This window comes from Zosterops lateralis (assembly GCF_965231275.1).
Source record: "Zosterops lateralis genome assembly, chromosome: 3".
Taxonomy (NCBI): domain Eukaryota; kingdom Metazoa; phylum Chordata; class Aves; order Passeriformes; family Zosteropidae; genus Zosterops; species Zosterops lateralis.
Genome location: NC_139764.1, coordinates 37,028,200 through 37,045,563, shown reverse-complemented (window position 1 = coordinate 37,045,563; position 17,364 = coordinate 37,028,200). Strand labels below are relative to the sequence as shown.

The 17,364-nt window shown below is 35.2% G+C and overlaps 1 protein-coding gene across 3 annotated transcripts in view; it reads left to right on the top strand.

The window, feature by feature from the left end:
- Positions 1–17,364, top strand: part of PRKN (parkin RBR E3 ubiquitin protein ligase) — a gene marked incomplete at its 5' end in the record, with an annotated part of 673,262 nt that overhangs the window by 327,328 nt on the left and 328,570 nt on the right. For all 3 annotated transcript variants that reach the window (XM_083857571.1, XM_083857570.1, XM_083857572.1), the window contains one exon: positions 2,615–2,730. In XM_083857571.1, the coding sequence (XP_083713697.1) occupies positions 2,615–2,730 (116 nt within the window). The remainder of the gene's footprint in view (positions 1–2,614; positions 2,731–17,364) is intronic.

Genomic DNA, 17,364 nt, shown 5'->3' with positions numbered 1-17,364 from the left:
CTCTTTGACTATTTTTCCCTTTTGTCTGTCCTTCTGTGGAATAAGAATTGCATAGTTTTATTTACCTTCTTAACTTCATACCTTTCATGAAAGGAGCCATCATGAGGTATTATCAAAAGCAATTAGAATCACCAAACAGATGCTCATTTGGGACAAAAAGCGGTCTAAACCTATTTCAATTGGTTCAGAGCTTAATGCCTTCATTAGTCTTTTTGGGTTTGACCCAAATAAATTTTTTTATAATGGTTAAGTACTTTTATATTAAAAAAAATTTGTATGCTTCCTTGCCCATAGTTTACCTGTCTGATTCATCAATATTCTTTTAGTTGTACACAGAATATGTACTGAAGCAAAGAAACTTCTGCACTGAAATAAATCCTTCTTAACATTTCATTCAAACAAAATAAATTCAAATTAAAGGACAAAGAAATTTAAGCTCCAAAACATATTAGTAAATAATGCAAAGATCAATGGATACATTTTTAAAGGTTGAAAATAAACTGAAGTTACAGATAGTGTAAGGTTATCATGTATTCTGGAAGAATGTGCAGTTCTGTTGACTTATTTGAAACTGAAATGCTTCAAGCTACTTTCAATGCTTCAGTGCTTTCAGTATTTAAAAGTTGTGTGTATATCTGTGTCTTGAACAAGAGCAAAAACTTGGGCAGTCTGAGGTCTTGTCTAAGGATGACTTTAAGCATATTTTCTTGCCTGGGACTACTTTCTGATGTTATGAAATAAGACACAAAGATAATTTACCTGTGTAGAAACATAGGCAGGTGAGTGTTTCAAAACTCTTGAACAATTACTTTAAAAAATAGGCTTGCCTTTAAACTGTACTGTTGCCACATAGCTCTCTTAAACTGCCACTAAGACATGCTTCAGATATTGTGCCTTTCACTTACTGTGGGGTATGAATATATTGGTGAACCCATTGCATGTATCAGCACTTCTGTGGCAAACAGGAGGGACTAACCCAGGAGGAAGGTTACATTAATACTTCTCATATCCCAGTTACCAGATTCCACCTTAGAGTGACATGTTACTGTACAGTACTATGTTTGTCTTAGGTAGAAATACACAATATAGCTAAAGGATCATCACCACAGAAGGGGAAAAAAACCCAAAACAATAAATGACAGCTGTTTTACAGACAAAGAATTCCCTACTGCAAGGCTGTAGGCTTTGAGAAAGTAAGAGTCTTTCAGGACTGCTTTTAGGACAATATTGCAGGAAATTATGCCAAGCTGTAGAGAGGGAAAGGGGATTTTGTATTAAACAACTGATTTTTTTCATTCTCATTCCCACATTCTCTTTTACTCATGTATTAGTGAGTGCTGCAATATCCATTCACATTGTCTAAGTAGGAACAGGTAGTGACACTAGTAAACACCTAGCATGCCTTTTTCATGGCTTTTGGATTGTTCCTGATGCTGAGGCCTGGATGTGACTTTTCCCCCGAAAAATGTTGACAGTAGCTGTAATTTTTTTTTCCTTCATTCTGTCCCATCTTCAAGAGCCATTAGGAAATGCTACTGATCTATTCACTGTCTTTTTTCCTTCTCTTGCTGCAGTTTATTTGGGGTTTTTTCCTTGTTTTCTTAGTATTTTTTTTACCTAGGCCAGGTTTCTTGAGAATAAACTGTGATGTTAGTATCTTGATGTTGTCAACAATTGTCATTCTTTTATGTCTTCTTATCCTTTCTTCCAATGTTTTTATACCCTTATGTTCCAATTCACATTTCATTTATACCTTGTTTTCATTACAAACCTCCACAATTTGTTAGTGGAAAGAAGGTCTCATAGCAACAAAGAAATTACGAACTTTAATCTGCAGCTCCTATTGTAAAGCACGTCTTCTGGCTGCTTTTATTTACGTATGCTTAGAGTGATTTGGACACTTAGAGCAATTTCTTGTAACAAAACCTTATCAAAGAATAGTGTGCTTCATATGGCCTTCCCTGGGGTGCAGTGGAAAAGAGAACAAAACACACATTTGTGTGAAAAGTATTATGCTAATGAAGGCAGTTTAAGAGGCGAATGCAACTTGATTCAAAGACTGTATACTTGCAGATGTAATGTGGGGTGCAAGAGAGGTAGAGCTTCCCTTTATTATGATGGTAAAACTGTATCTTAAAGATTTCCAACATCACAAAAGCAAGACCAGACTTCACTCTTTTAGAGCTAAAATTCAATGTTGTAGAGTTTAGAAAATGGTAATATCTGTAATAAGAAAAGATAGTGGCAATATTAATGCATGCTGAAATTGGTTAGTATTTTGCCTTTGACTATATAGAGAAAGTCTAGATGAAATTATTTTTTTATATATAATATATTTTTTATAATATATAAAATAATATTTTTTTAACATAAATCCAGAAGATCCCAGAATGTGTCATACCAATATCTTCTTTGCTAGGAAAGGTGCTGAACAAAATGCCTAGACTGGTATTTTTGCAAGGGATCCCTTGTAAACCTTTCCTAGTGATTGTCCTCGTTTGCTGTTGGCAGTGGTGATTTGTCTATTCTCTCAGATGTCACTTACCCAAAGATAAAGGAACGACATGAGCAGAAGGTATGTAATCTTCTCTTTATCTCTCCTTCAATATTTCAGGAGTTTTACTTTAAATGTGGAGCACACCCAACGGCTGACAGTGAAACATCTGTAGCTTTGAACCTCGTTACAACAAACAGCCGCTGTATCACTTGTATAACATGCACAGATATTAGGTAAGTACAACAAAAATTGTCAGAGATGTACAGTCTCAGTGCTTCGTAGTACTTAACCACTTCCAAGGAGCCTCTTCTTCTTTGTTCATTTTCTTCTTTAAAGGCTGGGCTTTTCCCTGGTAACATGGTGAAAAATGCGTCATATTTTCAGATGGGTTATTTGTTTTTCTGGTAAAATTGCAGTTCATATTTTTGTACATTAGTCATGTTGCAGGTGGAAATCTGACTGCTTAAGTTCTAACTAAAACCTCAAATGCTCAAGACAGTGGCATAAGTGTGTAGATATTTTCTGCTAATGTGTATTCAAGAGCCAGGGAAAGAGCTGGATTTTTGAGGAGGACAGACTGTTCCTTATGAAATTAACTTCTTGGTGTTTGTTCTATAAATCAAAGTAAAATGCATCTTTTCTCATGTTTGAGTTTATTGTAGTTTGAAATACTGTAATCCGTCTTTGCATGTGGTATTTGGGCACATACATTCAAGAATATCCATTACTTACACATGCATGGATTAAAAACCAATTGCCCGAAAAAGACAGCTACCATTGTAGTGAAGAATTACCTGAAACACGTTTGTCTACTAATTAGGAGATATTTTGTATGAAAGTGTAAAGAGAATTGTGAAATGGTCATTGTTGGTCAGAAGGAACAAGTTGGAAAGGACAATTGAACTCTGTACTGTATGGTGTCTTCTAGAAAGAGCTGGTTTTGGCAGCATCCTTGTGGTGTATTTGCAGAACTGGCTCCAAGCTACATGAGACTGTTCTGGCTTTTTTTCCCTTGCCAAGGTCAGGGTGAATAATACACGGGAAACGTACATGTTGAGTTTAGACTTGGATGTTTATTAATTCTTATCTGTGTTACAGTCTCACAAGCCATGAGTTCTGCAGTACCTTTAGTGAACAAGGTGCAAAATGGAGTACTTCTCTATCGCTACCAGGTCTTTTCAAAGACAATCCATCCAATTATGAAATGCCACCCAAATTATTTTTATTTTAAACCCAATAACTAACTACTTAAAGTCTGTAATGCAGACTCCATCAACCAATTACAGAGAACCACCTAAACCCATGAAGAAAAAGGTGAAGGACTCAGACAACACCCAAGCCCTCCATCTTGACTCACATGCACATTATTAGTATATATCAAAACCCCAAAATCTAAGTTTTCAAATCTGCAGTGAAAGTACACTTTTTTTATCCTAGCAATGAGATGGAATGGAAAAGGGTTATTCATGTCCCAATATTTCCTGTGTGGGGCTCAGGAAGTTTCAGAAGAGCTGACTGAACTACATGAAGTACAACAAAGGGGTAAAAGTTGCTGAATAGCTGAGCTGTTTGAGATAAACAGTACCTATCTCTGGGACCTGTGTCCATAGGGTTCTCAAGAACTCTAAGTATTTCTGGACTGGAGGAAAAGTTGTCTGTTCCTGAGAATTTATTATGTTTTTGTCAAGTTCTCAATTAAAAAAAAAGAAAAAACCACCAAAGAAAACTCAAAACCAAACAAAAACAACCCCAAGAAAACGTAAGGGAAGAAACTTGTCTGAAATCTCCTTTCTGGGTAACATTAAAAGAATCAAAATGTAAGAAATGGGTTTTTGTCTTATCATGTCAAAATATTGATATGCATTTCTATGATAACTCTAAATTTTTGAGAATTTATCCATATATTAGATTCTGATTATCTTTCAGAATTTAGATTTTTTAAATCCATAAAAGCCTCCCATGCACTTTTGTGTAATACTAGACATTCATAAGTAATACTGAAACCCTAGATACTATTTTACTACTTTATTTTTGTGTGGCAAATCCTGCAAGTTGTTAAAATAGAATTTCACATGTATCTTTGGGTGGATGAAATAATTTTCTAATTAAAGCTGTGCAAGAAAATGGTTTAATTTCTGATTTTGTCATTTACCAGTTGCAAGGATGGTCAAATCTAAGTTTTGACCATCAGAAAGAGCAAGATCATAGAATGAAAACACTTATTAGTTATGAAAAGGTCATTGTAATATCCTGGACAACTTTAAAAATCTCCACTGTTTGTTTTGTTCTGGTTTTTTTTTTTTGAGTTTCTAATTCCTTTCTCCAACCTAGCATTCCTGTAATATTTGTATGTAATTCCAAGAAATTACATAAATAGCCATAATCTTTTTACTTCAGTTAAATATTTAGGTGATTGTACTGACAATTACTTCCTAATACGCTTATGCAGTTGAAAAGTAGCATTTAGGACACTCTGCGGTTTAGAGTATTTTGTGAAACCTACCTTCATCCTTCTGCAGCATTCATGTGAAAAAGAGGATTAACTGTGTTCAGTACATTAGCTACTACTTTGTATTGGCTTCACTATAGTAAAATAAGAAATTTGTGTCTGTTCTTCAAAGTAGATTTTTCTTCCTTTTTTTCTGAAAAAAAAAAAAAACACCCCAAACCAACAACAAGACACCAAACAGGAAAAGATGACAACGAGGCACTATTTGCATTTTTCTTAAATATTTTTGTTTGTAGCAACATATTTCTAGGTGTTTCCATCAATTTATCATTGACAGTTAGTCCACCACAGGCAGAGTAATTAAGTTCCAAGATTCTTGGCACAGCATTTGTGGTTTTAGCAAGGTTAGCAAAGCTCCAAAAAAATCTTATATAAAGCAGTAGAGTACTCTGCTATATACAAAAACATGAAGTAGAAGCAATGTTAGTCTATTGCCAGTTTTTATTCTTAAGTTTACATTAGATACACTTGGTTTGGCTTAGGTTTATATTTTATATAAATATTTTCATGAAGGTCTGACAACTAGAGTGAAATAGTTGAATGCCAAACACCCTCGTAGGGCTATGCTAAATCCATAGGCAATATTCCATGTAGTGTAATGCCTTCCAATGTATTCTTATCTACAGCAGTTAGTGTGAATTGACAGCCTTTTTGCATTTTTTTCTGTACTGTTCAAGGTGATGGGTTGCAATTCTATGTCTTTGAAGAAGCTTTAATAGGTTGAGCAAATGGCTAGAAGTTGAAACAAATACTAAAACTGTGCAATCCTCGAGGGAAGATCTGCTTTTGTCAACTGTTTCCAATAGAAATAATATCAAAAGGGGTTAGGAGTACCCCAGGGTACCCATAAATCAGGCTCAGGAATAACAGCAGTTTTAAGCAGGGTAAAAATAAAATGCGTAGAACAGAAATGCCTCACGTCATCTTTCACTAACTTGGTAGGGTACAATTCCTAAAGGCACCATTATTTTTAGCTTTCAGCAGCTACAAATAAGTGTAAAAGATATATAGGACATACTGTCACTTAATAGGTGGAAAGAATTCTCCAGAAAAAAAAAGTATTTGGTGCTGTGATTTTTTTTCCTAATCTAGTAAATCCCTACTTCTTGGTCTTGAACAAAGAAATGTTTTGCTTTGTTTAAACAATGGAATCTTTTATGTGTTTTTATTCTCTTTGAACTTTTTAATACTGGAGTTGTAAGTGAGAACTTCTGCTAGTGGTGATAGTAGTGATATGCTATTTATTCAAGGGTAACTGTGATGTAATGTCTTTGTCATAGTTCTTTTCAGGCAAACAATTCAGACTGTGGTCACATTAGATGTCATGGGCAGGAGAGTAATGGAGGCCAGTACTGAGAGGGAAAAAAGTGAATGTACTATAGGAAGTCTTGTTGGAAATCCAATGGGCAGCTCTGTTCTTCTTCAGACAATAAAGAATGGATGACTGCATGTTATTGGGAATAAGTGTGTTAATATGGTTTGCATGGAATTACTTTGGACCTCCTAAGCTTCTCACTAGCTCTTAATCTAAGACCTTTTTTTAGTATTTTTTTTTCTGAAGTCAAAGTGCGAGTTAGATGCTTTTTCCCTCCAGCAGCAGTCTGTGACATTCTCCTGTCACTCCTGCTTGCTCATTTCCTCTGTTGTAGAGTCAGAATTGAGACAGATGAGTTGTTAGGTTTGGTTTTTTGTGGGGTTTTTTGGGATAGTGTTCCCAAATTGGTAAGGGATAGAATCGTTTGCTTCTCAATTAGTACATATATGAATGATTTTCTGTTGTGGCTTTTTCCTGTGGTTTTTATGTGCCAAAAGAAGACTATCTCTCCAAGTTTATTATGGGGATTAGGGTTTTTCTAATTTAATATTTTGGATTTTGATTTTTATATTATTGTTGATAGAGGTGTGCCATGTTCCTTATTGACCTACATGTTTTACTGTGTTTTGCATTAATTTTGTACATTGCTTTGAAGTAAAACATTTCTTCAGTTACAGTTTAAATATTGTTTAGAGACACCTGAAATAATTTGCCTTGTCTTTCTTTCTTCTTGTAAAAGATACATGGTATTAATGCAGTCTGGATTTAAAAAAAAAATGTGGAAAGAGTATCAGAGGAGGAAAATAGCAGTGACTATGACAAGAAATGGGTGAGGTCAGCCATGGTATTCAAAAATGCAAATAATTACAGAATCTTTAGTTGATTATTTGAATCCACTGCTACAGCTGAAGAGACAATTTGCAAAATTCAGCTTTTGATAGAGAGACGCCAATTAGCTGAATTGATTAGAGCATGGTGCTAATGCCATTTTTGGGGTGTGATCCCTGTACAGGCCATTCACATAAAAGTCGGACTTAATGATTCTTGTAAGTCCCTTTCAACTCAGAATATTCTGTGACTTGTTTGAGAACTGTTAACATTTTCTTAGTGGAGAAGCTGTACTACAAATTTGATTCAGGTCAATTTTGCTGTTATTTGAAGAGAGTTTTACTAGGGACCTTCTGTTGTTTTCTGAGATGAAAATGCAGACCATGTCAATTAAAAGACGTTACCCATGTGATGTTTTCAGAAGAGTAAATAGCACCTTATTCTACACTTATAATTGCTATTTCTCTTTGCTTCTGGGACATAGGATCCTAAATTTACCTCTTGGGCCATTATAATCCAAGCAAGCTATTAAATCTATATTTATCTATTCTTTTTTAAGTACTTTCCCCCTCTCTGTTAAATTCTGTTGTCTTTATATACCTTGACTAGTTCAAAGAGGAGCGGAAAAAGATTGTGCTAAGTATTAAATCTACTTTGTCTAAACACTATGACCATCGGGGACAATGTCTACTGCTTTATTCCCTAATGTTCTTTAAATTAATGAGATTTCTTAAGAATCACTTACTTAAAGGAGGAAATTAGATATAAAACTAAGAACTGTTACTAATTGATTTAGAGCTTTTTTTTTTTTTTTTTTTTAATCTTTTCCCCAGTAAGGTAACTTATGGAATACTCTTGTTACAGCTGTAATAGTTGAGTTCTGATACAAGCAAAACCATGCAGAGAAAAGCTTTTGTTGAGAATTCTGGTGATCTTTTGAAATGTGAACCAAGTCTGATAATGCCAATAAGTGACCTTCATCTCCTCTGAGATGCATAGTGTGGATTTCAGATTCAAAATGGGCTACTGGAAGATGTGCCTTGTGCATGAAATTGAGTTGCCTTAATCTTTCTTTTGAATTACAATCACTAAAATACAGCAGCCCTCTATGGCAATGACAGGACAGCAGTGCAGTTCTTACTGCTCTGCCTCTGAATTTGTCAAGATCTGCACTGCAGCTGCTCCTCAGTGAGACAGTTTCCAGCTTCAACACATCTGGAAGAGAGGAGTGCACTGGCAAACCTTTTGCACTGTCACACTGTACATATCCTTTGCCAGAAGAGGACAAGTGAGGAGGATTTTTTACATCCTCACTCGTCTCCTATGGTGGACATAAAACATGAATTTCTCTTCATCTGGAAGAATAAAGCCTGCCTACCTTTCTTTATGATGCAGGAGTTTTTCTATGTTATTCCTTTGCTTGGCATATATGTTAGTGTACAGCTGACAGAAAGGACAAATGGAATGACTGCCTGGTGATTTTTATGTTTTTGGTTTTTTCTTTTACATTTGCCCATGTGTTCGTGAACATAAATATAATGGTGTGTGGTGTTGTCTGAGTGTTTGAAACAGCCACGAGTGAGAATTTTTATGTCACAAGTGAATTTCATTTCTGATTTGAATTTAGTTCAGTAATGTACGTCTGATACACATGGGACAAAATAAATGTCACCAATTTCATTTTGATTTGACATTTCACCTGAAGCCTGCAGATTCCAGAATATTATCAATAGGCTCTATATTATATGTTGTACCCTCTCTGCCATTCCAATTTATGGCATGATCAATACAATGAGCTGTTTTTGTAGATTTCCTCACTTACATATTTTATTCATTTTGCAAGACACAAAGAAGTTTAAATTGTTTTGGATGAATCAGTAGTTTTAGTGTGTCAAGTGTGACATATCCAAGATTTCATGAACCTCACTTCCAAAATATTCTGAAGAAACCTAAGTATGAATCCTTGCATATAATCAATGAAAAGTGATAGCTAATGGATGCAATTTTGTTCAAGTATTGTAAATTTAAATGTTAAAATTAGAATTTACTTGCACTATCCAAGAAAAGCAGAGTTGCAAATGTTGTAAAAATGTTGTTTAAACAGACTCTTTTGAAACTTGCAAGCCCACAGCATACCTTTTCTCCCATAGGTGTTTGCAGGTTCAGGTATCTGGGACTTCCTTTACTTTCTTTTTAAAAATGAATTCTTTAACACAAAAGACAAACCATTTTCATCTCGGGTTAATTTTGCTATAGGCAAGGTTAGTAATACCTGAATATTTTCACCATCTGATAGTAGTTTAGTGACCTATGAGAATTGTTATTGGAGGTCACAATCCAGTTGTCTTTGGAGAAAGACCTGTATTGCAAAGGCACCATCACAGGTGGTACTAATTAGCAACTTTCATCCTTTCAGCAGAGACCTGGGCTCTGAAGGAAGAGGGAGAACAAATTGCAAAGATGCTCCTTTCAGGCTTCAACTGAGGCATTAAGGGAACGGTTTGGGGAGGAACTTCAGCTGTTGCTCTCTGCTGAGCAGCCAGTGGTTTGGCTCATCTTGCCTTTCAGTAAGGAGAAGGAAGGAAAAGTGTTTGTGAAAGATGTGGTTGGCTTTTAGAGCATAGAGAAACAAGAATGAAAATATCCAAGAAAGAGTGAAGCTGCCCAGCAGCAAAAACCTAATTATGCACACATCAGAATAATTTCATTTACAGGAACTTAGGAAAAATTGAAAATAGTGGTACTGGGCAAATGTAGCAAGACATAATTTCTGAAATCAAGTACATGAAGGACTATTCATAAGACATAGAACCTGTCATAATATGTAGAGAACTTTATGAAATGTTACTTGATACATAGAGTCACTTAATGATCTAATACAGAACAGTGTCTATTGTCCCAGGTCATGTCTTGGAGAGCCATTCAGTTCCTCAGTTAAATAGCTCCATAGGAATTGTTACCAGATTTCAGAATTCAGTTACCAGATTTCTGTTATCAGAAATGCATAATTCGAATAAAAATTATGATGGAATCTGATGGCAAGTGTTTACACACTGTTTTCACCAGATGACTGGGGCAAGGTACTACTCTTAAATTATATCATCATATTTTTTTGATGTGTATCACATTCAGGGACAGTGTATCATATTCAGGGTAAAAATTTTTGGGAAAACAAGAGAGGGATTGAGGAATATGTTGGAGAGATATGTTCGGTTTTGTACATATAATAAATAGGGAACACCTACTGCTGTATTTCTCTCTAAACCATAGTGGAGAATGAATTGTCATTGCAATGGACTGACTGACAACAGTATAAGGAAAATATTTCACACATTTTCTATTGACAGTCTGCACTGAGCACACAAAGCTCTTGGTGCATTACAGTCTTGATGGAATTGTAATGGAATTTAATAATTAGAATTAGGGTTTTTTTCCTTTTTAACTTAGGAACCCATGATCATTGATAGCTCTCTTCCCTCTTGTTAATTCTTTGGATAAAGGATTGCTTCTGAAAGTTGTTAAAGGTTGCTTCTGAAGGCAAAAACAGTTTCTGAAGGCAGTTGTAGAAAGAGTCTTGTTATTTATTTTGCTCTGTAAGAGAAACCAGTAGGGTTCTATTTTTTTAGATCTTCTGAGAAATTCCTTCTCTCTTCCTGATGAATTAATGTATTTGTAGAAAACTTAGTTTAGTAAACTTAACTATATGTTTACTTTAAAGCTTAGCAATTTTGAAATAGTAAATTATTGCAATAACAGTATAATTGTTATATAATGATAATTTATAGTAAAAATTTTAGTGTAAATTGTGGTGTGATGCACTAAGTTCTTTACCAACTAACTTACCAGCATAATTCAAGTTTCCTTATAGAGGGAATACCCAGGGCAGGGTCAGGCAGAGGCATAGAAAGTAAATTCTATTTCCATAGTGGAAAATAGACAAAAGTCAGTTAAATTTTTAATAACATAACTGCGATGAACTTGGTGCAAAAAGATGCTGATTTGAAGTGTGGTTCAAAAATGACAAAAAATACATCATAATCAAACTCAATCAAAATCTGCTAAGTTCTGTCAATATCTGTGACACGTTAAGGGAGCTGTGTGCAGACATTTGAAAATGTACACAATTAAGGGAATAATAATTTTCCCACTACAAGTTTGTAAACAGTAGTGATACTGCACTGGCATGTCAGTATAAGAGTATTGGAAGAAAAATGACACAAATAAACCCACAATTTTTTATATTGTTACAAACTCCTGCACTAAGACTTGTATTTTCACTTGACATGTTTGTTTTAGTTTAGGTTAAAGTAATTTCATATCACTGTACATTGAAATGCACTAATTAGGATGAAAACAAGTACATTTGTCCATCAAAAGTGAGTTTTTTTCTTAATCTTTCTCCAATTACGCTGACATAACTTTGTCTCGCCAAGGAAATGAGTCTTATAGCGGATCTCTAAAGATTGACTGTGACTGTGGTCGTGCTCCTGAAAGAGCTCAGTGGTAGTGAAAAGTGAGTAAAATAGTAGAGAAAATGTGTGGTTTTGGATAGCAAGATAAGGGAAAAATACATGATAGCAAGATAAGGGAAACTGAATACATGACTTAGCATAAATGTTGCTTTTCTGTGCAAAAATAAAGTTGCTTTTCTGTGCAGAGATTTCGGAGGTTTTCTACCACAGCAAACTTTAACAAAACCTTCCTCTGAGTCACTCTCAGTTTTGTTTCCCTTTAAGGTTTTGTACTCCTATGCGTTTACTAAGTAAAATGGAATTTTGATTAATTTTTCCTACATATTTATATATAGCACATACATCTATCTACACACACACATATATACATTCTTGTGTATATGTACTTACTTCTTTGTCTTTCTTCTCCATGCGCAATCTTCAGTTATTTGAGGTCCATTACATTTATAAATATTTTCCTCCCATGCTATTCTTATTTCACTTTACAGGAGACAAATCTCCCCTTATTTATGGTGAAAGTGGGAACCAGACAGTGCTCTTTTGGCATGCAAATTCCATTTGCATTTTACAAATTACTCGTTCTTTTTGTTTTGTTTGAAGCAACAAAGAGAACAGTCATAGCATTTCCCATAAGGTATGTTCTCTGCAACCACTAAAGGCAGTGTCAGGCAAAGAGCTGCCAAGAAAAGCAGGAGCAGCCTACTGAAATACCCAATACTGCACTCAGGTGTCACCTCTATGGATCTGTCCAATCTCTTTGGAAACAGGCTGACAATGCTGATGTCAATCTTGAGCTGCACTCTGAGCAAGACTATGCCTTTGCTCCCTATGGATTCTCTAACCTTGCTGCAGTTTATTTGATTTCCTGACAAAAGAAGTTATATTTATTCATTTTTGCTAGATGTGCCTCAGAAGGTGTTAGAGCATGTCCTGATCAGAAAGCAGGTGGTGAGAGTCATGCTGCAATATGGTTCAGTCTGGTTATATAAAAATAAAACAGCTTCAGAAAGTCATTTATTCAGTTCAGTGCATTTGTAATTTAATTTTTGTTTTCGGAGTAAAATACCAAAACAAGAGAGAAAAAGCATTTTAAAGGCCCTCATAATTTAGATTTTGAGAAATAGCTCTTTTTCTGTTTTGCCCTTCAAATATATCCATAATTTCAGGCAAAATAGTCATTATCGTTTTGTGGGGATACATTTATGCATGTATCTGCTAAATCAATTTTAATTAAAAAGACACTTCTCTCACCTTGACCCTTTAGACTTTGATTTTGCAAACAATTTTGTGGGTTTGAGTATTTTTTTATGATACAAGTGTTTGCAGGTTAAGACATATGTACTGCATAACTGCAGATCATTTTCACATAAATAGAACTATGACTTTTCCAGAAATAAGTATCTCCTACAGATGCACAGCCTGTCCCTCTTGCATTCAGCTGTGACCTTGAAAACTGATTAACAAAATTGTACTCTAAGGGATGCAAAGCTTCACATAAAGCAAGTGAAGCATGTACAGGCCCTTGAGGGGTGCTTAGAGTATCTCATAGACTCTAATGGTAATTCCTTTCTCTTTTAATGCTATTAGGTGATTCTGGCTTGAGGCAATCCATAGTACTTTTCTCTTTATTTAATTTTTTTGCCACAGATTTTATGAATTACCTTATTACAACTCCTGTTTCATGTTTTAAAGACAAAGTGCTCTGTATATCTGGTGTGCTAAGTGTCCTCTTCAGCTACTCAGATGTTTTGGATCGTTTTGTTGATTTTACCTGGCGTAAACCTTGGCACAGTAAGAAGATGAAAAGTTGAGTAGAGGTATGATTACCTGAACCTGGAAACAAAGTGGTGCTTGTGAAAAACATGTAGAGTGCTATGCATTTAAGACCTCATTTCCTTCAGTAAGAAGGACTATTTCAAAGTATGACATTTGCTACATTCCAAAAAGTAGTACATTTATTATTTAGTAACATTGGCAAGCTGTGAAAACTTGGTTTCAAAAATTAATTTATTCATTAATTAGATGCTTGTAAATTATTGTACTTTTGACTTTCTAACTCTCTAGGTTTGTATTCGAATTATGTTTTTGTTAGTGAAACACCACCTTCTGTAAGTCAGAATTGAGAAATAAAATACTATTTGAAGCATTCTACATGTCCCTCTCAATCTTGCTGCCAATTTTTGTGTCTTTGAAATCAAATTTGTACTACATGAACAAGGATGTAAGATACTGTTTTAATAAGTCATTAAACTAGCAGAAGGCATTAAAAGGATTTTTGTAGTGATAAAATAAAAAACAGAAGGCAATGGTTTTAAACATCTGTAATGTGCCAAGGTACAGAAGTATAAAATGTAACATTCCTTGCACCTCTGCTTTTTGTGTTGCTTGTTAAAAAATCCAGATACCAAAAGTGGAGACATTTTTGTTGAGTTTTTTGTCTCTCAAAGTTAAGGTATTCCAGTTTCTGAAGCTAGAAAGAATGGGGAGAATATACAAATATTAGTTGGCCACTTGACATCTTCTGCTTTGGTTGTAGGGCACTTCCCTATCCAAGACAAAAAAAATTGAATCTCCTGAGAATTTTCTTTTGTTCTTCTCTAATATCTTTAATTTAATAAAATATGTTGTTTATAATAGCAAGGAATAAAATATTTCTGTAGAGCTGTCCTTATTGTGTTGATAGGGTCTCTATGGTGGTTTGAGTTCTGCAGAACATTTAGAACCAAACTGTGGCCTCATCTAAGTAAGTAGTTAAACCTGTGTTTAGCTTGTTGCACCTAAATCCCATCAAAACCAACAGGATATAAATGCAGGTGTATGTGCTTTGCTTGGTCAGAGCCCAGACTCATCCAAGCTAATTATCCTGCACTTTCTGAGTGATAGCCTCGCATCCAAGAAGTCGTGGAATGTCTTTGATGAGTCTCTCAGTGTGAGGTAGGATTTATAATGCTTTTCATCACAGGAAATGGATCTAATAGTGACTATTCAGGGGGGGTTGTTTTTATTTTTTTCAAGAATAAGACAGGTCTGTTGTCAAAAATGTCTGTTGTCATGAGAATGAATTTCACCTGAAAGAGCTCTTTCTCAACCCTTTGCTGTCTTTTCTGATTATCTGAGATAATCTGTATGCATATGAAAAATGTATTTTACAATATTTATCTTCCACTTTGCTGTGTATCCTGGTGCCTTGTAATGACCCCCTGTTTTCAGAGAGATATTTATGGTTTTGATCAAACTATGTCTGAACTCCCTGTTTTCTAGAAAATACATTATGCATATTTGCAGTTCAGATAGTATTTATCTAAGGGTTAAAGCATTAACTCTAGTTAATGCTAAAACATGATAAAAATATTTCTGACGAATGTGATTCTTTTTCTTAATGTGTTGAACAATATTCTTGGCCTTTCAAAATATGTTACAGAGGAGTAAGGATTCCTTTGGATTCTAGTTGCTGATCAAGAAATAGGATATTGTTACTCTGTGTTCATGTTTCTTTCCTTTTTTGAGTTTGTTTGCTCTTTTCCAAATGTATGAATATGTTATTTCTTCTTTTTCTATAAGATTCATAAGATTGTATTAAGCTTCTAAGGAAGTTGGGAGAATATCCTTTCTTTTCTTCCCTTGTCTCTTTCCTTCTCCCTGCTGTGTTTAATAGATTTTTGAAAGAATTTTTTTGTTGTTGTTGAAGGAAAAAAAGGAAGGGGGGAGGAAAAAGAGAATGTGAAGGCTTTACATTAGATCTGCCAAGAATGCTCAAGAGGTCATGTTTGATACCAGCAAGTATCTTTACTTCATTTATTTTAAAAGAGAATTGTTTTCTATTTGTTTTATACAAGCAGTACACAGCCATGTAGTTGAATTTTACTATAAGAAGTTTTTTTAAAAAATTCAGTATGAAGTAGATTGGGCAGTATTGCATTGATCTTGGTTTTAAGTACTAATGTTAAGTAATAGTTTTTGATACTTGGGCAGAGTATCCATGGCAGACACGTGGCAGATTTCCATTAAAATAGCTATTTTTCTTTTTATTTTTTTTTTTCCACTTAGCATTTACTGATATCTATCTTATTGTTTACCATATGCCAGAGTGAAAAACATCCTACAGATAAAAAGGTTTATTTTCAGAATTTTTTTTTAACATTCAGTTGTGTTTTTTAACATTGCATTGCAGTTTTTTTTTTATTTTAGCATGGCTTTTCCTACTGTGCATATAATCATATGCCAATGAAAGATTGATTCTGCAAAGCTGTGAATACTCAAGTTCTAGAACAGGATGTTATTTAAATGAATGTTTGACTTTGAACATGTGAGTGGCGGCCAAATATGCCAACTGAAGAAGGCTTATTCTCATTAGCTTTTTTTTTTTTTAATTACCCCTTACAAATTTTTTCTTCTCTAATAACTTGTCTTGTCAAGGTTAGGTTACAGCATCTAAGTTTTGAGAGCCATGAACAAAGGCACACAGATAGCATAAGAGGAGGTACTTGCAAAATCCCCATGGGGGTAACTGTCTATCTCCAGATGGATGAGTTTCAAAAGCTGAGGCAGATGAAGAGTTACCTTTTCAGTGGTAATAAAGAAGCTTAAAATACAAAACTGGTTTGGCAACAAAAAATTGAAATCTTCCTTCTTAGTTTGATTATCAGAGGTTCTCTTGTGGATGTTTCTTTTAAAAAGAATGACTCCTGGTCTCCACACACTATCACATTTCTTTGAGATCTAAACTTTCTTTGCTACTTTAATGACACTTTACTTTTCTTACATTTCATTAGAGTGGGGTTACAGTTCCAGTCAGTACAATAAGCATGAAGTCAATGATTTGTAGGAAAAAATGTTTATTTAACTAACAGCAGAAAGCAGAGAAGTAACAACCTGATCTAGGCTCAGTTGCCTGTAGGTGAAATATTCTGTGTGTATTAATACAAAGTCCACTTTGTGCCTTGGATTTCTGAAAGGCTGATTGTATAACTGGCATTGCAATAGCTGCCTGTGGAAAGGAAAATAAATGAATGAAGACTTTGCAAACTCAGACCAATACTAACATTTTTTTTGAGTGTTCATTGCCTGTCAAAGAAAAAAATATTGGGGCCTCAACAACAAAAAATTAAAATAAATAGAAAATTAACAGGTCTGAAGAGCACAAATGTGTGAAACCCCTGCACCTGTATGAGATTTCTTCAGGTACTTTGATAATGCTTATGTGTGGGGGTGCTGGAATAGTATCATAAGTTTCTTAGTTGTAGGTTTGATGTGAATTGGACTTTAACCCTAGCCAGGTAAAGCTACTGTCTTGGAATGTGCTTATCAGAGGTTGATAAGAGTTGCCAAGACAACTCTAATCCTCTGCCCTGGGTTTCGATCGTCCTATTGTGTTTTCCCCCATCCCATTGTACTTCTCCCCCACATGTCCACCACCCCCCAGACCCCAGACCTTCAGGAGAGGTGAGCCTCCCAGGGCCACATCCCAAATCCACCTGATTTGTTAATGTTGTGTATTGCATTTTGACCTTACCCACCTGGTTTTGTGTGATTGGTCTCTGTAACTGGTGTCCACCCCTGAGATTTGGGGGAACAAAAACCCCCTGTAACCGAGGCCCAGGGTCACTCCCCAGAGGCACAGGCCTGGAACCAGGGGCTTCCCCTGAGTTACCCGAATAAAACCTTTCTCCCTGAGCCTCCGGAGTGTCCCCTCTTTCTAACCACGGCCGAGACAGCTAAGGCAAAGGGGCTGCGGAGCCAAAGA